This window comes from Botrytis porri (genome assembly GCF_014898465.1).
Source record: "Botrytis porri strain MUCL 3234 chromosome Unknown BPOR_007, whole genome shotgun sequence".
NCBI lineage: Eukaryota > Fungi > Ascomycota > Leotiomycetes > Helotiales > Sclerotiniaceae > Botrytis > Botrytis porri.
In genome coordinates, this window is record NW_024066081.1 from 1,106,587 (window position 1) to 1,131,705 (window position 25,119).

The window sequence follows — 25,119 nt, forward strand, 5'->3', positions numbered from 1 at the left end:
TTATGCGGCAGGGGTTGCCTCTACCCATCTTGAAATCAGACAGATGCTCCAAATTATACACTCATTTCGAATCCGTTACATCAGATGCTTATTTCCGTATCCAGTTGATGGTACTACACTATCATTTAGTCTTGGTAAATAGAATACTTGAAATTCAATACCTTATGATGAGCGAACCAGCTTATCATGTTGTGCTTTGTCAACCGACTAATGTCACTGTATCGGCAAAACCTCACGTGGGTGACTATTTGTTGGATAAAATCACAACAATTTTATCGTCAGGCGCAACCATAATATTGACCGTCACAATCCAGTGAGTAGCTGCTGCTGATCCTACCAGGGAGTGAGAGCAATTAAATGTAACGTGACATTCGACATTGGCTATACATTCTTTGCTCTTGATCTCCGGGGCTTAGCGCTAGACCTCAGTTGGACGTACATACAAGGCTGGGAACTAGTCTCGCTAGTATGACACCTTCTGCACGGGCCATTCTGAATGACTAATCTACGTAGTTATCGCTACAGTAGTGTTATCGCTGGTACTGATAACTTGCAATAGGTACCTAGTATCTTCTCTGAATTCAAACAATTCCGTACTCGATATTCGACATTCGATACCCAAGTTTGTGGTTTTTTTTATCACGCTAGCCTTACGATACATTCCAAGAGTTTCCAAAAACAGCTAGTAACCTAAGCCATATGTCCCACGTCTTAGTATCTCTGACTGTACTCATACTCAGTGTATTAGTCTACTCGCGCGTGTGGCTTATGCGTGAAGCCGATAGATTTTTTCACTGTACATTTGATGTGCCTGATGATTATGATTACATACTGTATCTTATACTCATGTTAAGTCAATATGTTTTATCAGTAGACAATTCTTATTGTACGTAGCTTGTATTATATCACACACTTTGGGCCTTTACTAGAATGTGGTACTTGAGGTTTGCTTCATACCGCTCTAACAACCTATTCATTCAATTACCATCGCTTCCAATTCGTTATTTTATGATGGAATCTCAGGACGAGTCTATGGAACCTCTCAATTCCGGCTTCCAAGGTTTAGTTCAAAGCGAGGATTGTAATCACCCCAAGAGCTATGTCAGGAAAAGATGCTCTGCTCGACGCAATTTCTTCTTGATTGCTACATTTCATCTGTTAGCTTTTCTCTTGTCTTTGCTTGCAGCTGTTGCCGTGGCAAATCATAAGACAATTTACTGGCGCTCTTGCGAGCAAAAATGTCCGAAACCCCTGATACATTGTGAGGTTTCAAAGCATTCACAATAATAGTGTGCTATTGCTAACTGGAGAATAGCACCAGCTTATGATGGAGCGTTGTACAACATTGTCACAATTGAAAGTAGCAAATTAATCGGGTCGCCATTCTCTGGCAATCCGGGCCCAGCAGTTGACAAAGCGTGGGATGACTTAATGAGTAGTATGTCTGCAAAATTTGACTGTTGGGGAAATTCTCACACGCACCCAGGAATAAATATACGTATTTCGGAAGACGATCTTCGAAAAGTCAATGGGACTTCAATAAAACTTGCTGACGGTTCCAACGACTATTGGGGATCGATAGAGGTATATCATCATCTACATTGTTTGGTAAGTTTGAGTCCCGTCTTCTGTATGAACACGTTCAACTTGTTCGTTTGCTGAGAAACTTGCCAGAAAGTCATCCGTCATTACATAGCCAAGGATTATTATCCCGACGCTCAGAAATTTGTCACTGAGCCCGGAATGATCTATCCCGAACATATTGGTAAATTTAATCCCTTTTTCCCAATCTCAGCGAAGGTTGGCAGTCTGCTTCTTTCTGCCTTTCAATTTCAATATGTTCAATTGTTCGCTAATTCATACCCTCAACGCATAGAGCACTGTATCCAAACTCTCCGTGAACACCTCATGTGTCAACCGGACCTTAGTATCTATACTTATACTTGGCGGCCTAACAGCTATGACCCGCACGCTAATGATCGTACCAAACATAGCTGTATTGATTGGTCGAACTTTGAGCCTTGGTCGGACCAGAGGAGATTTTCCGAATATGACGAACGAGGCTTGCTGAGAAAAGATGATGGTAAGTCTGATTTTAGTATTCTTCATGTTATTCGTTGCACAAGTAGCCTCCAGAGCACCGAGTTTGAACTGATGATCCTCGGGGGAATCTAGGTACGATCTGGGACCCAAGGAAACTGCATGCTTGAAGTGGTTCCAAATTTGTTCCATATTGGTCAAGAAAATGATCTTTGATAACGTTGGATATGATGCTACACATCAGAGCAAATAGTCAGGAAACTATGGCCGGAGAGGATTTCTACTGGATATGAATCCATGAGTGATGTGTATAGTTGTTATTTATACATGAATAAATCAACAGAATAGCGATTAGCTGTGTATAATAGACGCCATCTCCCGTAGCTTGCAGAGAGCTTGGGACTTGTCTTCGTCCATCACTCAGCTTGAAATCACGCGCTGAGAGGTTTGTTTATCGTGATACGACAGCACACAACATTAATATTTAAATCTTCAAACTGAGAAAAGACATTAATAAAATCAAACAAATCGATCAACATGAATGCGACTCAGTCCCACCACAATGCCTGTCATATTTCCAGATATTTGACATGGATGTCCCACTCAGTCACTCTTTTCACCAGTGTTCAGGCAAGTACCAATCCAGAGTCGAAGATGCTTTGCCGAAGCTTTTTTGGAGAGATAGAGTAGCGATACGATGGCAAGTATGACATGGGAGCGGTTTTGTGAATGCACAGCTGCCACATCTGTAGTGAGAGCTGACACCAGCGACCACAGATTTGGAAGCTATTCGAAGATTAATTACGGCTTTGCAGCGTGGGGTAAAAAAGATAGTCAACGGTGCACCGGGATTCAAGCTTACCATTACCTGGAATTTCTTTTGGGCTTGTGCTGCGGAAACTTCGACAGGAGCAATGTGGCCATTGGCCAACGGTGAATTTCCTGCCAAAATGCCAATAATTGTATCGCATTCTTCTCTGTTTGTGCACTCAGCTACTAGTAGATCTTCTGCAGATTTAAAAGTCTCATCGAGGTATCCTTGAGCCTCCCATTGTGTCCAATTTACTGCGTTCTCGCGCAGAGCAACAAGAACTTTCGGTAAGCCTCGTCTTCGGCTGAGTCTTTGGACGCTTGCTACTACTGAATCATCACTGAAGTCTGCAGTGTAATAGCTTGATATTACTGAATCGAAATCTGTGAATCCAACGATCCTCGAACACTCTAATAGAAAGTTCAATCTTTCATTGAAGCTTGCTCCCTCTACAGGCACAGAGGGCATATTTGCTGTACTTTCCTTGGGCTCGGGGTTTATAGCCTTTGGTGTTGAGGACATAGTTTCAGCTACTGATTTTTCAGTATCTTCGCCGAATATTTTGCAAGATCGCGGGTGCTTAGAAGCCGTTCTTTCAGGATACCTCTCCTGGGGCGCGTCGACTGGGAATATTGCCGAATCTATATATGACATGGCAATATCATCTTGAAAATTCTCCTCGTGTGGGCTAGCAAGCGGGTTTTCTTCAGTGTCTCTATAAAAATGTGGGTAGCTTGCACCACAGGGTTCGTTCCATGTATGTGCCTCGTCAACTTAAGAGGGTAAAGTCTTAGCGGCTCAATCCAACTTTCTTGACAAGAGAATGAAACTTACTTAACGTGTTACGATCGAAGTCTTCCCCCAAGCTATTGAGCATAGTAGAAAAAGAAGATTGTTTTACTACATCTCGAGGGGAACTCGAATTACCATTCAATGATTTATTAGCCATCACGGGCATACTGCCGTGTGTGCGGTTTGAGAGCGCGGGAGAATACGTAATTATATGATCTAGATTGCGGTGATTTGGCTGCCTAGCTTTTGCCTGGGGGTGTGTCGCCGTTGGATCAGGGGAGGACAAGGAATCTAACATCTCTTGTTCGATGTGGGAGCGAGGGTCACCGCATCTGGACTGCTGGTGCAATGACGCTCCATAGCCAATATTACGGGGCAGTTGATTCTGGTATGCGCATGTAGCATAGTGTTTATGATTTCCATCGAAGTGACGCAGGTCGTGGTAATAGTGAAAATTGTCGTCTAAAGCTAAACCAACACTAGACTTAGTGCCCACCTGCGCCACTGTAGTTTGTCGTTCAAGTTCTTCAATTCGTCGTTTTAGGTTTGTTCCTGGATTAAAGTCAGCTTATCCAAATCTTGTACAGCCACAGCGAACAATGTAATGACGTGAAGAAAATTTTGTCTTACTGTAATTCCTCTGAGCAATGCGATTTTGTATCCGCTTGCGGGCCCTTTGATCAGAAACCTTTGACCAATCTTCATCATCATCAGGAGCCGAAAGTTGATGAGAAATCTGAGAATTGTGGGTACTGACCGAGGTCGGATGAGGCGTGGCGGGGATTTCAGACATAGCGGGATTGAGCAATAAACTTGCAAAGTCCATTGTTCAATTGCATCCATTACTGACTTTTATATATGCCTGAAGTCCTTCCCTTTCCATCATCATCACCGAATTTTTTATTGTCTCCAACTGTTGAACCAACATGCATCAACGTACGTTGCATGATGGATGCATTTAACAGAACCGATCCTTGAATACCTTCCTTTCTGGGAATGTACTGTTGGCCTGTTTGCTTCAAAATCCTGTTTGCTCTCGATATCCTGGTTCCAAATCACTTCCAGCTCCTAAGTCCAAAGGCATAACTTCAAAGAATGAAGTTACCTCATATTTTCCATTCAAAAACAAATGTTAATGTATCCTAACGAGCAAGTGGTGTCGCAATGTTCCTGACTTATCGACCCTGTTGTTTGGATGAGTTGATGTGATGTGTCAGGAAGTAGGAATGCATGCAGCGAGTGAGATAGCTAGCGTAACTGAACCGTATATTCTCCAATCAAGACTCGGAGTAGATCTAAGAGCGGGTGATCAGACCAACTTACCTAGCCATTTCGACCTCGATAACCATGGTGTTTCTTCCGAGATTTATCCTTCAAGCCAATTAAATCTTTTGGGATATCATATCTTCTATCTTGCTGGATTTTCCCTTTCAAAACGGCTTCCGGTGTTACTAGACCAATCATGTAGGTTACCATATCTCTGGGCCCCTATCGCCCTTATCCGATGACGCAGGGACTACATCAAAAACCACGTATCACATCCGAAAGTCGTGTTTCGAGCGGTTTGCGTTTGCGCTTGAGGATTTTGGGGAACTGTTGAGAATCAACGAGTAAATTATAGTGAAAGGTAGGATTATAATGTAAATGCAAGTCCTTGGTGTTGGGACCCACGAAAATAGTGCTGTAGGGACTATAGGATTGGAAAATAACTAAGATTAAAGGTAACCGAATAAGTAATCAGTGATTAAGAAAAGATAGGTACCTATCTTTATTGGTATCTACCTTATAGTAAGCATAAAGTAGATAACGTGGTTTATCAGTAAGCGGAACACTTCGAAATACACTAAAATTCGAGTTTTTTGAATGTTTGAAATTAAATAATCAATTATTATTTCATTTAGAAATTCTAATGTTAATTTTCAACAATTATAAGAAGTGTTTGTATTAGATTTTTTTAAGATTTACTTTATTCAATCTTGAGATATAGGAAAAGTGGGCCGTGTGACGATATGCCTTAGAGAGCTGAATAAACAGGGTTCATTTCATCCTTAGAATCTAAAGCTATAGAACTATAGCTCTCTGGGAGGCTCTTTATATACATGATCTCGTACGCTAACGGAGCGGCTTCGGCCGCGTTCTTCTTCGATCTTACCATCACCATTTTCCCATAGTAAATCCTCGAAATCCGATCGTGCGCGAACGGACCATCGGCTTCTTCGTTATCCCACGTGATTTACCTGAATGTATGTGACTTCGTGACAGCCGAGAAATCACGATTCTCTTATCTCTCAATAACTGTTCGTTATTTTAAAGTTTTCTTTTTACTGAATAGTTCTTTGAATTTTTTGAATAGATTTTCTTATTAAAATAATGATTAATTATTAAAATCTGAATATCAGAAAAGCCTGAATTTTGGTGTATTTTGAAGTGTTCCGCTTACTGATGAACCACGTTAGTAAGCACAGATTAGATAAACAATAGTATCATTACAAGTCACGGTGCTGGGCCTCACGTGATCAGGAAACCGACTTATCGAAATCGGTTTTGTGGCAATCGACTTGTCGATTCGTAGAGTATGAAGGTCTATATAAGGAATAGGTTTCATTACAATGTAGAGCTTCGTGCTCAAGACAATCATTAGTTTCATACTATAGTTACGAGAATTGCAATCAGTTTTAACCTTATCGAATTCCTACTTGAAGTTTAATCTAAACCACCTCGAGAGATCTCTAGATACTTCCACGTGACCCTAGAGGCAGCTCCCGTAACAGCCAGGTTTTCTGTCACATGTTGTAGAACACTATTTTTAAAATCTTTGTGATAGCTTATAGAATGCTAATAATAGGAGAAAGAGAGAGTTCTAAGTCCTCGATTTGAATAGAGGAGTGAGTTAGGTGAACGACTATAGATTTGATACTTCGAAGCTATGAAAAAACAATTCGAACTCTGAACGTATCACGGAGGAATAGCTATGTCGATTGGTCACTTTGATCATATAATAGGTATTTATGGTGATAATAAACTAGATTGACTTGAGGTATGATCATAAAGATCATACCTACTTTATATACCCTGATCGGGCGACGGAGTCGCCTAATAAGGTATTAGGGTTCACTGATATATAGAATAAAAGAGCGTTTTGTGATCATGGGAATAGGCGCTCTGAAGGAGTGCCAGGCTCAATCACGTGGTGTTGCACAAGACAGCGATTTCCGTGACAGAACGCTTAATTGACGATTTGTGTAGTGACAATTAGCCTGAATTCTATTCCAATGAGCTATACACAAATCATACACAAGCCAGAATCAATTGACAACGAGTTGTTGAATTTAGTATCCAATAACGAGCATTTGTTTGATACCGCAGGTATTTTCTAGAAGCTTTCGGTGGCCAAATATCTCATTTTACACTTCCAGGGATTGGTAATCACTCTCTACCTACAAGAAAAGATCAGTTCTTTTCCTATCCTATGAATTAGAGCAAGGCTTTGATTATGAAACCCTAATTTTCAGCTCGGCTGGAAAAACTGCCTAATGACATTTTATCAACTTCCTTTTTCAGCTTGGCAGTGAAAAACTGCCTTGCTGCGGATTCGAATGCCTGTATACGAACTCCCATTTTCAGTTTAGCACAATTTAATCCTTGTATTGAGATTACGGAATTCCAACATCAGATTTTATAAAATACCGTATTTCAAAATACGGTTTTTGGGATTGAGTATCATCAAAACAGTATAACACAGGACCTGTTTACGAAATCCGAGTTCGTCATTTTTCAAGCAGCATTCATTAGGAATGTCACGTTCAAGTAAGGGTGGTTTTATACCACTAAACCACAAGCCCGTTTTTTGATGCTCTTCTGTCGAAAAAAAAAATATATATACTCCCAACAACCACTGCTTTTAAAATCTTTTTTCGTAAACCGTTTTCTATAAACAAACATAATATATCTTCATTTTCATAACATAGTTTTTTTAAAAGATATTTTCTTTCTCCTAAAATAGTTTAGGATCTGAAAAAAGAATTCTGTTGTTTTTTAGGAAAATAACAATCAACCATTTTCCATTTTAATCATATTAGAAATTCGAATATTTAATATAATATCCTATATACTATATTTATTTAAATATTTTCCTTTTCTCTTTTTTATATTCGAATTTACAATTTTCATTACATTACAATATCGAATTAATTCTTTCAAACGAATTTTCTCTCTTTTTTTTATTTTATTCTTTTTCTCAAATTAATACTATAAAAATAATATAAGCTCTTTCACTTAAGAATTTATTCACAAATTTCGAAATTAAGAACTTTAAAAGGAAATCATTATTATCTATCTTTTTAATATTATATAGCTATAATATAATCTGGAAACTTTAGGAGAAATAGATTATAAATATCAATCTTCTTCAAAATCATTTACTAATATCTTATATCAAGCTATCTTATACAACTTAATAATATTAATATAAAATCAACTCTAAGAGTTCTTAAAGGGTTCTTTACTATATTTATAAAGGAATGATTAGGTTTATTAGACAAACGTCTTTCTATAAAGATATTAATTCAATATGTAATTCGCTTCAAATTAGTATATAAGTGAAAGTATAATAAAGAGCTTAAATCAATATTGAAGCTTTACATTATAAGTTAAATCAAATCATATTTTCAGATTATTATTTTGTTGATATATTTTAGTTTATAAAAACTAATCTAACAAAAAGTCTAGGTTTAAGTATAAAAACCTATTCAAAGTTTATTACTAGTTTCAACAATTTGTAAGATATATTCGACTATTTTTGAATGAACAATCCTCTCAACTTTCTATATAAACAAGCTAGAGTTCAGATTGCTTTATTGATTTTGATACTTATATATACAATATTATGCTTAAATATTATTATCGAATCACATACTTATTATATAACTAATCAATCTATATGGTATAAGATATAATAAGATGTAATTTCGAAGGAGTTATTAATAATTAATCTCATCTAAAGGATATAAAACTCTTTTTATAGTAAAGTCCAAACGACAATTGTCCGTTAATAAGTATTTTGTTTATATTTAACCTTAGGAAAAATGAACAGAATAAAAAAAAAAGGTATAAATAAGATTATCTTTTCGAAGTGTCACGGATCGGCCCCAATCGCAACTGCGATCGCTCACGTGCGCATGCGCGCACGCGCACGATCACGTGTACATAGCTAGTATATAGGTGCGCTCCATGAGCGCTTTGCTCTCGATTCTGTAGTTGTAGATTCTAAGGATAAATTGTACCCTGCTCTCGCAGTTCTTCTATGGCAAAGTGTCACACGAAGTATATTTTCTAATATATTCTTTAATTATAAACAACAGTTATTTAAGAATCTAACATCTAGGGATATATGTTCAATCACACTTTTTCTTGCTCTAGCTTTTACCGATGATGCTTTTGAAACAATAAAGAGCATTAAGGAACTATATGATTCTAGTATATGTTTTGTAAAGTACATCGATATATAATTTAAAGAAAGTGTTTTAAACAAACCTTTGTTTCGAAGTAATCAATCGATAGAGGCATCTCAGGATGCTGAGTTGTTGGTTTATTAAGTATTCAATCACTTATTAAGGAAAATCGCACAGTGTACAGGCTTCAAGGATATCTTTATATTTTATATAATAAAATGTATTTCAGTCAACATTCTGAATTGTGAGTATTCTTTATTTCCCTTTTAATTTATAATTCCTGTCCTAACTTAAAAAGAACATATTACTTCAACAGAAAGGGGTAAAATACTCGAATATTCGAATAATAAAGTTTTCTAAAACAACTAATATAGTTTATTAGTAAACAGATTATATTAATGAATAGATTATTTTATTTTATATATAAAATTTGTTTATGTGTAATTGTACACTTTCTTTATATAATAATATAATTTAAAGAAATCTGAAAATATTGAACTTTAATTATATAAATATTATAAAAATCTAATTATTTATTAAAAAATTAAATTATTATAATAGTTATTATAAAAATAACTTTTTTGTAACGAAAATCGTAACAATTTCTACTTTTTTTTAGAATATAATAGAAATATTTATAAAAAAATTAGATTTATAAAAAGCTAATTTTTTATTATTATTGAAAATCCTTTTCTTTTTTTAAAATAATAATTAGTTATTAAAATAAGAATATTAAAAAAGGTTTAATTTTGATGTATTTTCAAATGATCTATTTATTGATATAACCCACTCACTAATAAACCACGTTATAGTTATTGATAATTTATTTGAATAGGTTGTCTAGTTTATATATATCAAATCTAAATATAGTTTTATATCATACTACTTCTTACTATTAAAATACGCATTCCTATTAATGTTATTGTAATAGAGGTTCCGATTTACAGTTTGTATATGCCCTCCTGTTACGACGGCATCCAACATACCGCATCACATGACCAGAAAGTCACGGGATTAGGGACTCCCACTGGATCCCACTACTCCCACCTAATAGGATACAATAGGATCAATAAGATAACAAAGAATAAATATCTATATTAAAAAATAAGTTTCATTATAATATAGAGCTTTATACTTAAGAACAATTATTAGCTTCATTATTATAGTTATAAGAATTACAACCAATTATAACCTTATTGAATTCCTACTTGAAGTTTAGTTTAAACTACCTCGAGAGAACTCTAGACACTTCCACGTGACCCTAGAGGCAGCTCCCGTAACACCTCCACTAATGTTGATATTATTGTTACTATTATCTTTATAATTCTGAATAATACTTTCAATCTCTTTTTAAAGAGAGGAGAGCATTTCCTTTATCTTTTTAATTCCTTTTTCAAGTCCCTTTATTTATATTCCAGTAGTGATTTTTATTAGCTTTTTGTATATAAGTAATTAAATATCCTTAAATATTTCTTCTATTAAAGATTCTATTTTATCCCCTTTTTGTAATATATTCAAAGCCTTTTTATATCAATCGAACCATTTATTATCATTTTTTCGAACTACTTTATGAATATTTTGTTAAGATTATTAACCTTTGCTTTATATAATTCTAAAACAAGCTCTATTATATCTAGCACTAGTTTATCAAGCAATGATACTCTCTTTTCAGTATATCGAAGAATCTCAATAACAAATGGCAATTGTATAGTCATTTAACGGAATGCTTCTGGCTAGCCTTTCATATTTCCAGCAGTATTATATACCGTTTTGACTGCTTTAATGATTGATATCACACCCGAAATGAGGCCAATGATAAAGCCAGCCTCAACACCGGACATAATAGGCAGGTGATAGACAATGATTTATGAGCTTGCCTCAAGGAATCGATATGCTAAAGTAGCTTGTGAGTTATTAAAAGAACGAAAAAATATGGGGTTTAAACTTACTTAACTAAATGATGCTATTGAACAAGATTGTAATGATTGAGGGATGCTTAGAGCGTTTATAGGGAAAGAAGGTTAATAATAAGGATATAACAGGCTTTGCGTACAAGGGCTATGTAATCACATAAGCTGAGTCGTCGCAGCACCTGACTCCCGCGTAAATCAGCTCTAAGGAAAGTTCGTAAAGATTGTAGAGCTGAAAAGCTGTAGAGCTGAAAAGCTGCAGAGCTGCATAATATAGCCCCCTAGCAAAAGACTAATCCTAATTTATATAATAGAAAACATAATGATAATAGATAAAGGATTTATAGAAATCTGTTAAACAAATCATAATCAATAACCAATAAAAATCTCTAGATAGCAATCGAAGGTCTTGTTTCAATGCTTATAATTGAATGCTAAATTTGAACGACCTTCATTTTACACTTATAAATTATCTGGATATAAATAGTGAATGGAGTTCTAATCGTACTCTCATATACTGGGATACCAAGTCGTATACAGTCTTTCAGGCATTTCAATACATTGAAAGCATTTATGTCCAAATAGTATATAAGTGTAAAATGAAGGTCGTTCAATTTCGATATTCAATTATGAATATTAGAATAAAATCTTAAATTATTATCTAGAGATTTTTATTGATCATTAATTATAATTTGCTTAATAGATTTTCATAAACTCTTTATCTACTTATTATTTTATTTTTTATTATATAATTCAGGAATAATCTTTCATTAAAAGGTCATTTTTTCAGCTCTCCATTGTCACGTAATGACTGAATGGCAATGCGATCGCTCACGAGTGGCTGCCTGTCTTCACGGAATACTAGGGCAGGTCTATCGAATACAATGTACTAATTATATTGTAATAGTGATAAGTAATGGTTGAAATTACTATTTGAGTCAAGCACGAAGCTTCAAATACTAAGGAAATACATGATGTTCATATAGACCTTTGTTCTCCTTGGATAGACTGTTTATTCTGTCTATACTCTCACGTGACCCTGCAACTGTGTTTCCCACCAAGAGTACTCCTAGGACCTTACTGTCCCCTGAGCCTAAGGTCTCCTGGTCACATGCTACCAGAAGTTGTACTTGTAACATAGTGTTCATTACAGCTGCTACCGACAAGCCCAAATAATTATAAGCTAGACCTATCGACATAGAGGATCCTAAAGATGTCAATTGTATTAGTATATTGCTTGATATACAATCGCTCTCGAAGTTGTTAGATCTTACCTCGTATAACTAAAATCGCAAGCTATATTAGTATGATTCCAAATTAGATCAGCTAGGCAACAAGAACTTACAGCTTGACATCGCAGATTTCCACAGCAATCAGTTTGGTAGGTACAATGTTGCCCTTTCCCTACGCATTGTGGTTGTGCCGGTTGTTCGAACAATACCTCTCCCTTCCAACTAGGTTTTGCAGCAACTCCCAGTCCGGCGAGGATAGTTATGAGAACAATTGAAACCTTCATTTTGGATAAGAGAAGAGGTGAGCGATAATCAGAAGTTGCAATTTGATAGTATAAAGTAGTTTTGTAACGTCGAATTGAATTGAGTTATATCTGAGAATTACAGTTCCTTTATATATCCTAGAATAACTGTTTTCTAAGTACAATGATGTAAGAGGAGATATTAACTATAGAAGATTAAAACAAGCTAATGTCGGAAATGTCATTTATATTCGGTATGTTTACATCATCTTATCTAAGTTAAATGTATGATTCATTCAATGCAGACTAGGAAAGGAGAACAACTTATTACAATTCAAGACTATAAAAGCTAAAGCAAAATCAATATACTAAATTCTCTTCATCAACTTACTCAATTGGATTTTTATTGCATATAATATTGAAATACCCCTCACCAATTAACTTGATAGAATCTTTATTGTATGTACATCGAAATATCCTTTACCAATTAACTTAATAGAATCTTCGTTGCATGTACATCGAAATACCCCTCACCAACTAACTTGATAGAATCTTCATTGCATATACATCGAAATACCCCTCACCAACTAACTTGATAGAATCTTTATTGTATGTACATCGAAATATCCTTTACCAACTAACTTGATAGAATCTTCGTTGCATATATATCGAAATACCCCTCACTAACTAACTTGATAGAACCTTCATTACATATATCCCTATAATGGCAAAGTTAATATTATAGACGAAGAGAAATTCAGTATAGATCCCCATATAAATTTCTATTGTATATATAACGATATTAATCTTTCTTTTGTTATTAACGAAATGCTGATTTTGTTAATAACAAATATTATCGATACAAAATGCGACCCGTTTATTATTATATTTTTAATAGAAAAAAAAGAAAATAAGGGCCCTTAAGATTCCAAGATCTTCGAATATTAGAGTTATAGGAAAGGTGGATGGAAGAGTGTGTGCGTAGAGGCTAGGAGGAGGCTATAGAGGTGAATAGAAGCTATGGAAGAGGAGGAGGGGAGCGAGCGTAGGAGCTAGAATGAATGAAAGGCATTAGCCGAAAGTCTAAAGGGGGGTCTGTTCATCAATTACAACACTTCACCTTCGATTTATTCTTTAACTAAAAGCTTTACCATTATACTATACAATACAGAATGTATTAGATAAATAATCTAATTTTAATACAAATAGACCTTTTTATTTGAAAGTGATTACTTTAGATTAAAAGTTAGAATTAGCTTTCGAAATTCAAGAAATTCATTAAGACCCTATTAATTAAAATAAGCTTCATAAACTACAAAGATTTAAAATAATCACATTAATACTTTAAAAACGATTTATTCAATATATAATTAAAGGATTGAAGAATTTATTACAATAATGAAGAATTTACTTCGTTAAGTACTGATTCTGCTACCACAGGGTACATTGTGTTGTCAGGTCACAATTGAGCTCAAGAATATAGGCATAATAACTTGATTGTCAACTAAATTGCTTAACTTAACTTTTAGGTCAACCACTTGAGGAAGTAGTTGATTGATTGATTGATTGATTCATAGACCGATCCCAGCGACCAAAGGTTGCTCATACGGCATTGTAGTTGTTGAATGATCACCTAATCACTAGTAGCTGTTTGTATTTACACTCCGTTTACTTCCTCTACCTTGGCTGTTACGGTTGCAGCATCTTATCCCCTCCACTTCGCTTCTCCATTTCAGTTCGAGTTTTGATTCACCATACCCTAAATGATTCCCAATGTATAGAATGTGATCACAGTATCTATGGAATGGCTTCGAATTGCCCAAGAAGCCCAGTGTTCTTCATGAATTTTGCTGCCTTTAATATGGGAGCTGTTGCTCCCAATACTTTCCTGAGATCCTGCTGATCTTTTGTTATCTCTTCCCATGCTTCCTGCTGTAGTTTATGATACAAGGGGTAGGAGAAGAGAATATGACGTACCATTTGAGAGCCTCTTCTGCATTCGCACTTGTCATTATCCACATCCGACATCTTCCTAAAATATAAGAATTACTAGAGACCCATTTTTACTGTGTGTGTCTGTACTATTAGCAAGCTGAATGGTTTAGGTACTGACTTATGTAGTAAAAGGACCTTAATGGTTGGTTTTGGGCATATCCTGTTAAGTGCTCGTTCTGTCTTTTCGTTCATCCAGGTCTCTTTTTATTCGACTAGCAAAAGTAAGTTATGGACTGTTCTCATCGCCACTACGAGTGAGTACCCTGGTGGTTTGTAAGCAGTTTGGTCAGTGTCAACTTCCCTTGACCGCCCTCGGTTCCTAATCCTTCGCTGCCTTGTCTGCTCTTTCGTTGCCCTCTACTCCTATATGAGCCAGGACCCAGTGAAACTCTAGCTCTATCCCTTTGCTTCTCAAATTTTCTATCATTTAAATTATCTGGAGGAGGATGTATTGGCCGGATTGATTGTCTGGGTTGGCCATAAACCTGATTGCTGCCTGGTTGTCTGTGAAAACAATGACGGCCTTGTGGTCTTTTTTGTATGCAATCTGGAGTGCTGGGAGAATCCCTCTCAACTCGGCTGTATAAACCGTGGCTTCCGACGCCCGGCCTAGGTATAACCAATGCGTAACGAAGCCGTCGGATGTTACAGCTAAAGCGCCAACTTTATCGTTGATACAGCTGCCATCGGTATAAAGGACGAGGGCGGAGGAGTGCGATCTACTCATAACTGAGTCATGCTCTTCCTTCCCACGTTTCTTGTCAGGTGCAATATAAACCGTTGACGGTTTCCACCAAAGTGCGGTTATATATGACTGCTTGGGTTCTAGTTGCTGCTCAGGCTCCTGCTCTATTCGTATTCTGAGATAATGTTCCACTTTTTCCAGAGAGCTCCATGTCAAATTCGCCTTCTCCCACGGCAGATGTGTAATACGGCGCCTACGGGGTACCCTTACTTTTTAGATGTATTGGTATAGAGGACTAATTTGGATGCGCATTGCCGCGTCCAAGAGGTGTTTGTCGAGCTGCTGGGGAATTGGTTTGATATAGCATTCTATCCCTAATGCTACAATGGAAGTTGCCTTGAATGCTCCTGCAACTATTTTGAGACCTTTGTACTGTATGGACTTGATCCAGTCTACCACTTTCTTCCTATGACTCGGCCTCCCCTGCCGGTACGTACTATGCCGAACTTCCGTAGAGTAGGCTGCACAAAAATTATCCGCACCCGTGGGTAACCTGCAGGTAATCTGCTCTATAGGTTACCCCACTCATTCCCCACTGCTTCTTTAACTATATCTTCTGTAATTGATAGGTCCTGTCTTTCTCTGAGTAATAGGTTCATCATATCAAGTCCGTCGTAGTACATTCTGGCAGCTACCTTTTTCACTACCTCTTCCGTGATTGGGACTTGGCCCATTCTCCGCTCGAGGTGAGAGTATCATTGCGCTGCAAGATTCTAATGATGCAATCTCGACCATCTCTTCTTTTGAAACTTGAGCAGAACTTTCTCCTGTTTCAAGGAGATGCTTCATTGCTTCTAACTCTTCTGTCTCTCCCAAGAGTCCTCGCTCTCGATAATATAACTGCAGATCAGCTATACTGATTAGTGTTTGTGGGTGTTCGACCCCTTGTAGTTGTTTTCTTGTCCGTATCAATTGCAGAAATAACTCTTCTGCATCATCATACAGTCTCAAGTCTTTCAATATCAGAGCTACGTTACGCATTCTAATTACGTTATCCCATATTCTCGACCCAGTCTCTGAATACCCATCCAGATTTAGATGCTCTCCTGTTTCTGAATTCTCACTCATATATGGACACTCTTTTGCTTCCAAACACTGTTCTGCTGTCGGATACTCTTCTGCTGTCGAATGTTCATCACTATCGGAATTTTCCTCCGCCTCTGAACTCCACCTTAATTCTGAACAGCCCTCCGCCTTTATATGAATCTTCACCTTCAAACTGTCACGTATCTCTTCGCTTGATTCTATATCTTTCTCCGCCCCTTGAATATCATCCGTCTCTAAGTTTTCCTCGAGCATTGAGTTTGAATTTACAGGCACTCTCCTTAAACTCTCAGATTCCAGATTTCCTAAGTTCTTCCGAGGCCCCCCAGGTCCCATGCAAGTAGGAAGTCGCGTGGGAAAGTTGTTATTGAACGCACAATTTTGTGCCACTTTGATTTCAATTCTAATGTGAAATCCATTGGAGTTGCTGCAATCATAATGACAGAGAAATGATCCTCGCAAAGTCTGATAATCGTCGGGTTTGAGACTCCTTGTAAAATACAGAAGATATCACCCCTCTGTATCTTCTTCTCCGTCATCGGGAAGATCTAAATAATCAGTTCTATCATGTCTTTTTGTAAATACTTAGGATAGTTAGTGACAGAGAATTGCACCGTTTGCGTGTCATTCCAAGCAACATCGACCTCCACCGAAGTCACATTGCCAAGAATAAAGCCCTTACTTCTGATCACTGCTATCTTCTCATCTGGCAGGAACCTCACAGTGACCTCTTTGCAGAGAAGATACTTGACAAGCTGCCGAAAGAGCTTTCCCCATAGAATGGTGTAGTCGGGGAGTAAGCCTGCTGAGGTAGGATTATCGGAGCACATGGCGAGTAAAGCATACACTTTGTCAAGGTCATCGGTCGATTCTCGAGTATGATATGTATCTATCAGCTCGCTTAAAGGGCGAATATCGAGGGAGAAATTGTCCAAGCTACTTGTTGCATATTTTGGCCGAAGGTTTGCCTCCTTCATGAGATAGATTACGGAACGAATCAATCTTTGCAATCTTGGATATGCTTTGAAATAGGCCTTCGAGGCATTCAACCCTGCACAAAATGCGTATCCGTCGATCTCAATGAGACCACACATGATTAGTATGTGTCGAGCTGCAGCAACTTCTTGTAGCACCTACATAGCTTTTAGCAAGAGTTTTCTATATCAATTAATATAATTCTAGATTAATCAAAAAATTGAATATATAATAGATTTAATCATTATTTATTATAAAATATTATTTTTGTTGAAATCGATACCAAACTAATAAAATTATTATAAAATGAATAATAGAATTATAACATTTAGATGTTTTTAATGAGGTACAGAAAAGTCATATTTTGGAAGCTAATTATGAAATTGAGTGTAGCAGTTTCTGATCAAACTCACCAACGACGACGTCGTCTTCTGTCATAGAATTAACGTAAACATACTCAACATCAATTAATATGTATAAAAACTTATCATTTATCTATCCATATAACCTCTATGGATTTTATAACTGCTTGAGTATAATTTGCATAACAAAACAATGCCAGCCAAAATCCTCCAAACCTTCTCAACCTCTGATCTGCACCTAAAACATAGCTATACCAATTAGAACCTAATGATATATCAGCCCTCAAGCTCAATATCTCTAATACATAGATTCAGTCTTGTAAGTAATGTCTCAAAATCAATAATGCATCAAGACACTAGCCGCTCACTCCCGGTGGAAAGTTACACCTGGCTAGACCAGTTCAAAAACGACTATCGGTTCCGATTCCCCAGAATAACGGGCTAAAGCTTTCTCTCCGATTGCGAAGATCGAGCTAGCTTAGACTCCATGTGAAGACGATGTATCTAACCCTTCATATCAGCCAACCATCTACCTGCCACTTCCAAACGTCAACCTCCTTCCCCTGGTCTCACTCGAGCCACTTAATCCCTCGAATCCCACAACTCTCCCTCCTAAACTAGCGCTCCTCTCATGTCCTCTCTCATTGTCCCACCCTCTATTTGCTCTAGCCCTCCTCGGCACACCTCCTGTCAAGTGACCACCACCCTTTCTCAAAGCCTTCCTTTCCCTCTCCAAATCCTCCAGTCTTCTGACTTCTACTCCAACACTCCTCACTGTATTTCTTGATCCCTGACTTCCCATACTCCATGCCGATCTTGCGCTTCTCATGCTATCTCTTCCTACACTTGTGTCTCTTCTTCTCAAGAACCCTCCCATCTCCTTTTCCCAATCTTTGCCATTCCACGTTTTAAACTTCTCAATTTGTTTAATAACTCCCTCACCAATCTCTTTAACTTGTACTCCAATTCCCACAATATTCTTAGATGGGTCCTCAATTTCTTCTTCAATGATTCCATGACTAGATAGAACAGAGCATTCCTTAACATGCACAGGACTTGGTTCCTTAGGCATCACCAAACAATCCTGATAGAATTCAGGATCTCGAAAACTGATGATCGAGTCTTCGAATCGTGTATGATCAATCGTGTCATCATCGCTTAGCACTTCTTTCATAACGACTTGATCAATTTTGCCCGACTCATTCTCAGAACCGAAATCCGATGAGCCGTCCATATCATCGTCAATAGCATATGGGTCTTTCGCCTTGCCCTTTTTCTTCGGAACAGGCGGCATATCCTCATTTTCACCATCATCAATTGCATCAGAATCCTTCGCTTTTTCCTTCTTTTTGGGGGCTGGTGGCAGATCCTCATCATCATCTTCATCAATTGCATAGGGATCCTTGACCTTCTTTCCTTTTTTCTTGGGCATTTCGTCCTCATCACCCTGATCCCCACCGCCACCGCCCAAGTCATCATCTTCATCCAATGCATAAGGGTCTTTAACTTTCTTTGCCTTCGGACCCTTCTTTTTAACAGGCATCTTTGGTTCAGCTGGTTCCTCGGGCCCAGAACTAAAAATATCCAACAAATCACTTACACCTCCCTTACTCTGCGTCAAATCTGCCGCCTCATAATGCGGTTTAATTTTAGCTTTCTGAATTGCTTCTACTCTCTTTCTTTCCGCCTCAATATCATCCGCTTCATTATCTATCACCTCACTTGGCGGAGGGGGTGCCCTCATTGGTAGCAATTCCAGTTCTGGAAATGGTACTTTTCCATCCATAGTCATTGAACCTCTTCTCCCCAAGATCCCTGAATGAAAAGCATGCTTCTTCTGTCCCTCCTCAATTCTATAATCCATCCAAGCAATCTTAAGTTTCTGACTCCACCGTTTGTAGAACGGTTCTGCAGCTTCAATTGCATCCAGTTCCTCATCAGATAGTACTTGAGAGTTACTACTACTCCCAGTATACATACCCGGTCTTCTTCTCTTCCGTGTACCATAAGAATGCTCCGATCTTCCCAAACCCTCATTTCCCGGGTTCAAAATGGCAAAATCCCTTGCTTCAACAGCCGACTCTACACCCGCACTTTCATGTCCCCTAGAATTTCTTTCGTGGCTGGGAAATCTACACCAAGCTTCTGGGAATTGTTCAATTTGATGAATCTTCGGTTTGCCTCTCGAGCCAAATTTTCGACTTTCGTATTTAGATTTAGATGCAACTCCAGCCAGTTGTGCCTCCCAATCTCCAAAAATATCGTCTCCGTCTTGATTGTCTTTGCGTGCTTTGGATCTATCTGATACAGCACCTTTCACTGCTCTCATCCAAACAGCAGCGGAATCATCTTGACTAGTATCCATTCTTCTCCTATTATCATCCCTAGTCATGGAGCGATTTCTAGCTCGTGGGCCTCTCCACTGTGGTGCTACATTTTGAGCATCATTGCCAGGCCTTCGAGCCTTTGATTTTGGTGGAGCAATTGGAGCGATTGCAGGTGCTTCCTTGGGGTATTTATTGTCTCTTGAGGGAGAATCCGAATCCTGATGACCAAAGCTGATATGAGGAATGTTGGGAAGGTGAGGGGTTGGAATATCAATATGGGGGGTATGAAGGATTGATGAGGCATCAGGAAAGTGAGGTGTAGGCAAGTCCATATGCATAGCAGTACCGATACGAGCAATAGTATCAGGCATATGAAGTTCCGGAGTCGGGATATGCATAGTTGTGGCCATGCGGCCAAGTTGACCAGATAGGTGAAGTTCCGTAGTCGGGACATGCATAGCTGTGGCCATGCGGCCGAGAGGACTAGGTGGATGATGTTCCGTAGTTGGGACATGCATAGCTGTGGCCATGCGGCCAAGGGGACTGGATCGATGATGTTCCGGAGTTGAGATGTGCATGGATGTGGCCATGCGAGCCAGAACACCAGGTTCGTGCGTGTCAGCCATGTTGATACTTGAAGACTCAGGACTTGGTAATTTAATGGATGGTACATTAGGAGGTATGGATATCTTCCGTTGAGCCTCCTTTGCAGTCATTTCGGCGCCCAAGCCTAGTCTAGCATCCAATGCAGATGGCTTTCGTACAGTACTAGACTCGGCTCTACTGCCTCGACGATCATCTGCTGGACCATCGTACCCACCCAAACTAGCTAGGCGCCTGAATCTGCGAAATGCAGAGAATTTACCTTTTACTGGAGTATCGATTGAATCATCAACAATGGTGGTTTGTTGTCTTTCTGGAGTTTTCTTCGTCGGTGTCGAATGACGCGCAGAGCCTTTTCTACCTAGAGTAGTGGGAGTAGAGGTAAATCTGTACCCGAACCCCGGTCTTTGTGGTGGAGGAGCAAGTAACGGATCTTCTTCCACAACATCACGGCTCCTGTTCAGCGAGCAAGCCCTGACAAGCTTCTGAAATGGAGATTTAGGTTGAGGGGTGAGTGAAATATCAAATTCTTCGCGAAATTTACTTGATATTGGTGTACTTGGAGGTCGACGCAGATCTGACGAAGCAAAGCGTGCTTGGATATGACTCAACTCCAGTTCTCGTTCTCGAAAACTGGTGGTTTCAGAAGCAAAAAGCGAGCTCTCATCAATTTGTTTAGCGGAATATCTGCTTAAAGGGGCTTGAAGGCTCGTTAAAGATACATTGATTGTGGTAGGGGTGTCGCTCCCTAATGCTGCTGGCATGAATGGCGAGCGAAGAGGAGTCATAACCCCATCAATTACTTGCTATCATGTTAGTGAATTATACATTACAATGCCAAAAGACTCATACCTTGTGGTTCTACCATTGCAAGAATGCTTCTGCTTGTGGCCATGAAAGGAGATAGCTCAAAACGTGAACATTCTGGCGAAGGCTGGATGCTATTGGGTACGGTAGGGTAAAATGAAGATGTTTCGTCATTTGGTATTTTCCCCCAATTTGGTGGGACTAGCTCGCTCAAAGCAATTGATGGGCATGAAGGGATTGAAATTGTTTCCGATGGGTTTCGCATATATCTAGCACGACTTTGTGTCGCAGTGCTAATTACGGAAGCTTCACGGTGATATTTTTCCCAGCTGGCTAGTTGTGGTGACGAGGAAGAGCTCTGCAGAAGATGTTTAGAGATATCCATATCCTGCAAATGCATATTTGAAAAGCTTCCGCTGCCATCAACCCCACCAAATCCAGAATCTGAACGTAGTGGACGCGTAAATGACGGCTCTTTTTGTGCAGTACTACCTTCCGAAGTAGTGATAGCCTGCGAAGATGAACGGAGCCCATGAGTTTTCAGCCAGCGTGGCAGTGTCTGAGTTCCTACGTTTGCAACATCTGTTGCTGATTGAATTGGAGCCTCAAATTGTTGACTTAACCTTCGAAGATGCGCTCCACGATTTTTTTTATGAGAAGTATATGATAATCGCCAACTCGAGGCCGTGCTTGGATCAAGAGTGCCAAAACTTGGCAATCTTTGAGCCTCTGTAAGAGCTGCTGAAGGTATAGCGGAAACCTCACTGTCTGTTTTCCTGAGGTGGTGTTTTCCAGGCTGGCATAAGTCGATTTTACTAGGCGTGTGACAAGGGCCAGGCGAGCTGTATCTTCGCGGTGGAGTATTGACCGGCTTAAGAAGATTGGAGTTTGGATCACCAGGACCTAAATATGTTCGAGACTTTCCTCGATCTGCTGGTTTCAAAAGAGATACTTTGCTGGTGTCATCAAGCTTGGTAGCTGATAGCGATATTTTACTCGTGTTATCATTATTGCTGGTAAAGAGAGAGATTTTGCTGCCATCGCTAAGTGCCTCTGATCCAAAGGAAGAGCTCTGCCTAGAATAACTAATAAAAATCGTGACTTATAGTTAATCTTCAAGAATCGACTCACTTTCTGAAAATTGGAAAGTTACCACTGTCCTCTGGTAAAACAGATTGCCTCTTCTGACCCTTATCGGTTCGCATGGCAGGACAATCCATTGTACTCATAGATTGAGCATCCTCATCATATCCATTATCATAGCTTAATTCCTCTTCAATTCTCTTTTGCCTTATTCTTCTCAGTTCTTTTCTTCGCTCTACTTCTTCCTGGCTGGTCCCTACACTTTTTCTTTTATCGGTCTTTGTGATTCCAGGTTCGCGGGAAAATGTCTTTATTAAACGACTTTTGACAGATTTGAGTGTGTTGGAACTTAGCATTAGCTTAACTTCCTGCCGTCTTTTGTCCCCGTCATCATCGTCACTATCTCCTTCATTGACTACCACAATTTCGTTCTCTTTATCACTTTCAGGAGAACATTGCTCTTCAAGAACGGCTCTTGTTTCTGTTGTATCTTCCATTTTTGTAGCCGAGCCCCATGTAGTGACTGTTGTTTGTAGCTCCCCAATCCTTAAGTTCGATTCTTTTCTTGGAGACTTCCTCAGCGTGTTGACTGGGGTAAGAGATGGTGATCGTACAGGACGAGGTGAGACTGTGTCGGGGGAAGGAGGTTGACGACTGGTGCAACAAGTGGAAGAACCCATCTTCACCCAGGCCGCATGGGCGAGATGGGATTATAACTAATTTAATGAAACCAAAATTTGACGGTAATCCAGAATTGTGTTTTGTTTTGTTGTTGCACAATGAAATATGTAGAAAGAAGATCTTGACTCTACTTAACGTGTGCCTAGCACTTGGGAAAGTACAAAAGAGAAGGTACATAACTGATAACGGAAAGTTCGATTGGTCGGGAAACCTTTCCAGTTTAGGGAGATCCCATTACTATTTTGGCTACGCTTACAAGACGAAAATGTATAATTTGCACTCGCAACTACTCACAAAGCTTGGTTGTCTATCAAGGGGCAGAGTAACAGCATAAGAAAACCACGAATCTTGTGCCAGTACCACAGACCCAATTGCTTCAATCATTCTTTGTTATTTCATAAAATCTTCTCCATTGATAGGTTGGAGTATCATTGAAACACTCAGGCTAAACAAGTGACCTCACCGGGTCGATAGTTATCAGGAAGATAAAGCGCTTGACGATAAATCTCACATGTCATTTGGATTCATCTCGAATGTGGCAATGCATTACTACAGTAGTAGTAACAAGTCACATCAATATAGCTGCAGAAACACTTCCCAACCGAAGGCCGAAATCTAAAATCTAGAAAAACATTCATACAAAGTTTTCTTTTACCAACAACATCAACAACACATTACCACGTGGGTGGTGCTTTTGCCATATGCTGTCCCTTCCCATTGAATCCTGGACTCTGAGATAACAGAAGCCTAGCTTTTGTTTCTCGCTCAATTTTAGTAGCCCATCTCTTGTCCATTAAATTAAGCTTTGCATTGTAAATGTCCCACAACTGTGGCATGAGCTGAACATCTTGAACACAATAATCCACGATTGCGGGATCAAGCGGCCTCTCATTGAAGGCCTCATATCTTCCCCCCTTTTCTGGCGCAAATAGTTGTACTCCACGCTTCTTTATGACGCTTCGAACTTCGAGCTCTTCAGGAGTTTGCACGAGATCTTGATCCATGCATCTTCCAAGCCCGCTGAGAAATTTCTGATTATGAGATCGAGTTGCAAGTTCCATAAGTTGAAGGTCGATGACCCCTTGTAGTTTCACGCCAAAGTGGCTATACAGAGCATCAGAGTCATTTCTGACGTCGAAGATGACTTTTGGAATGAATGTGGACTCCAAGATTGCTTTCAAGGTAAGGCCGGATGAATTGGGAGTGGAAAATGCTTGTTCACGGAGATTGTGAACATCCACAAGAAAGGTCTTTTTATTCGGGAGGATATAGACTTGGAGGATCGCGATTGAGCCTTTACGACCAATGTTGATTCCCTCTAGGTCGATATAGACAGAGGGTGGACAAGTGGGAAGATCACTATGGCCCAGTAAGTCGATGAGTTCGATAATACCCTCGGGAGTGTCGGTAAGACTGATTGCGGGGATAGTAGAAATGTCCATTTCTTTGACTCCAGCGATAAGAGCTTTAATACGATCTATGATCGTATAGAGTATGTTTGATGCTTTGAAAATAGTCTTTCCGGTGAGTCTAGATATTTACTTTGTCAGCATATATGGTCAATCAACAAATTTCATGAAGTGGCAATTTGCTTAGTGTTAGTGCTAAGGAAATTTGATCAACTAACCTTAAATGGAAAAGAGCTCCAGAAATAATTTTAGGCTGTTTTTAAGTTGTCTTTGTGGGTAATTAAGAAGAGCAGCAGACATACGAGTATTCGGTTTGATGTATTCAAACGACAAACAAACATATCTGGAGGTAGAGTGACTCTTTATCAGACTCATTTTGCTAGAAGGAATCTTCCACATGTTTGACCATCAAAGGCACGTTGGCAATGTTGGTGAGTTCCGTCAAGCTAATTATGCTCAAGGCACTACCTCGAGAATTTATCCCTCCAGTCCCTGTCTTCTCACATTACGACGGTATCTCAAGAGCACCCAGGGCAATCAATTCTTACGCCATCTCATTAAATTCATGCAAGATTTCATAAAAACATCACATGGCCATTGGATGGTAGGCT

At 38.9% G+C, this 25,119-nt stretch overlaps 9 protein-coding genes across 9 annotated transcripts; 1 reads left to right on the forward strand and 8 right to left on the reverse strand.

Annotated features, from left to right (window-relative positions):
* Positions 1-1,011: 1,011 nt before the first annotated feature.
* On the forward strand, positions 1,012-2,210 carry EAF01_005661 (uncharacterized protein; the record flags this gene model as incomplete). Its single annotated transcript, XM_038913915.1, has 5 exons — positions 1,012-1,261; positions 1,316-1,438; positions 1,487-1,608; positions 1,675-2,083; positions 2,176-2,210. 5 exons carry the CDS (start codon positions 1,012-1,014, stop codon positions 2,208-2,210), a joined length of 939 nt encoding a protein of 312 aa, XP_038770364.1.
* A 433-nt stretch (positions 2,211-2,643) lies between these two features.
* EAF01_005662 (uncharacterized protein) lies at positions 2,644-4,469 on the reverse strand (the record flags this gene model as incomplete). Its single annotated transcript, XM_038913916.1, has 4 exons — positions 2,644-2,826; positions 2,903-3,624; positions 3,686-4,195; positions 4,274-4,469. The coding sequence occupies 4 exons, from the start codon at positions 4,467-4,469 to the stop codon at positions 2,644-2,646; spliced, it is 1,611 nt and encodes a 536-aa protein (XP_038770365.1).
* A 7,493-nt stretch (positions 4,470-11,962) lies between these two features.
* EAF01_005663 (uncharacterized protein) lies at positions 11,963-12,519 on the reverse strand (the record flags this gene model as incomplete). Its single annotated transcript, XM_038913917.1, has 3 exons — positions 12,349-12,519; positions 12,278-12,286; positions 11,963-12,210 (listed from the first exon to the last, which is right to left on the reverse strand). Exons 1-3 carry the CDS (start codon positions 12,356-12,358, stop codon positions 11,963-11,965), a joined length of 267 nt encoding a protein of 88 aa, XP_038770366.1. The 5' UTR covers positions 12,359-12,519.
* A 1,755-nt stretch (positions 12,520-14,274) lies between these two features.
* EAF01_005664 (uncharacterized protein) lies at positions 14,275-14,505 on the reverse strand (the record flags this gene model as incomplete). The annotated part of the gene is made up of 2 exons (XM_038913918.1): positions 14,275-14,409; positions 14,455-14,505. The coding sequence occupies 2 exons, from the start codon at positions 14,503-14,505 to the stop codon at positions 14,275-14,277; spliced, it is 186 nt and encodes a 61-aa protein (XP_038770367.1).
* Positions 14,506-14,899: 394 nt separating this feature from the next.
* On the reverse strand, positions 14,900-15,368 carry EAF01_005665 (uncharacterized protein; the record flags this gene model as incomplete). The annotated part of the gene is made up of 2 exons (XM_038913919.1): positions 14,900-15,321; positions 15,350-15,368. 2 exons carry the CDS (start codon positions 15,366-15,368, stop codon positions 14,900-14,902), a joined length of 441 nt encoding a protein of 146 aa, XP_038770368.1.
* A 452-nt stretch (positions 15,369-15,820) lies between these two features.
* On the reverse strand, positions 15,821-16,516 carry EAF01_005666 (uncharacterized protein; the record flags this gene model as incomplete). Its single annotated transcript, XM_038913920.1, has 1 exon — positions 15,821-16,516. One exon carries the CDS (start codon positions 16,514-16,516, stop codon positions 15,821-15,823), a length of 696 nt encoding a protein of 231 aa, XP_038770369.1.
* Positions 16,517-16,809: 293 nt separating this feature from the next.
* Positions 16,810-17,355, reverse strand: EAF01_005667 (uncharacterized protein; the record flags this gene model as incomplete). Its single annotated transcript, XM_038913921.1, has 1 exon — positions 16,810-17,355. The coding sequence occupies one exon, from the start codon at positions 17,353-17,355 to the stop codon at positions 16,810-16,812; it is 546 nt and encodes a 181-aa protein (XP_038770370.1).
* A 772-nt stretch (positions 17,356-18,127) lies between these two features.
* Positions 18,128-23,098, reverse strand: EAF01_005668 (uncharacterized protein; the record flags this gene model as incomplete). Its single annotated transcript, XM_038913922.1, has 3 exons — positions 18,128-21,330; positions 21,381-22,411; positions 22,467-23,098. 3 exons carry the CDS (start codon positions 23,096-23,098, stop codon positions 18,128-18,130), a joined length of 4,866 nt encoding a protein of 1,621 aa, XP_038770371.1.
* Positions 23,099-23,773: 675 nt separating this feature from the next.
* Positions 23,774-24,541, reverse strand: EAF01_005669 (uncharacterized protein; the record flags this gene model as incomplete). Its single annotated transcript, XM_038913923.1, has 1 exon — positions 23,774-24,541. One exon carries the CDS (start codon positions 24,539-24,541, stop codon positions 23,774-23,776), a length of 768 nt encoding a protein of 255 aa, XP_038770372.1.
* Positions 24,542-25,119: the final 578 nt, after the last annotated feature.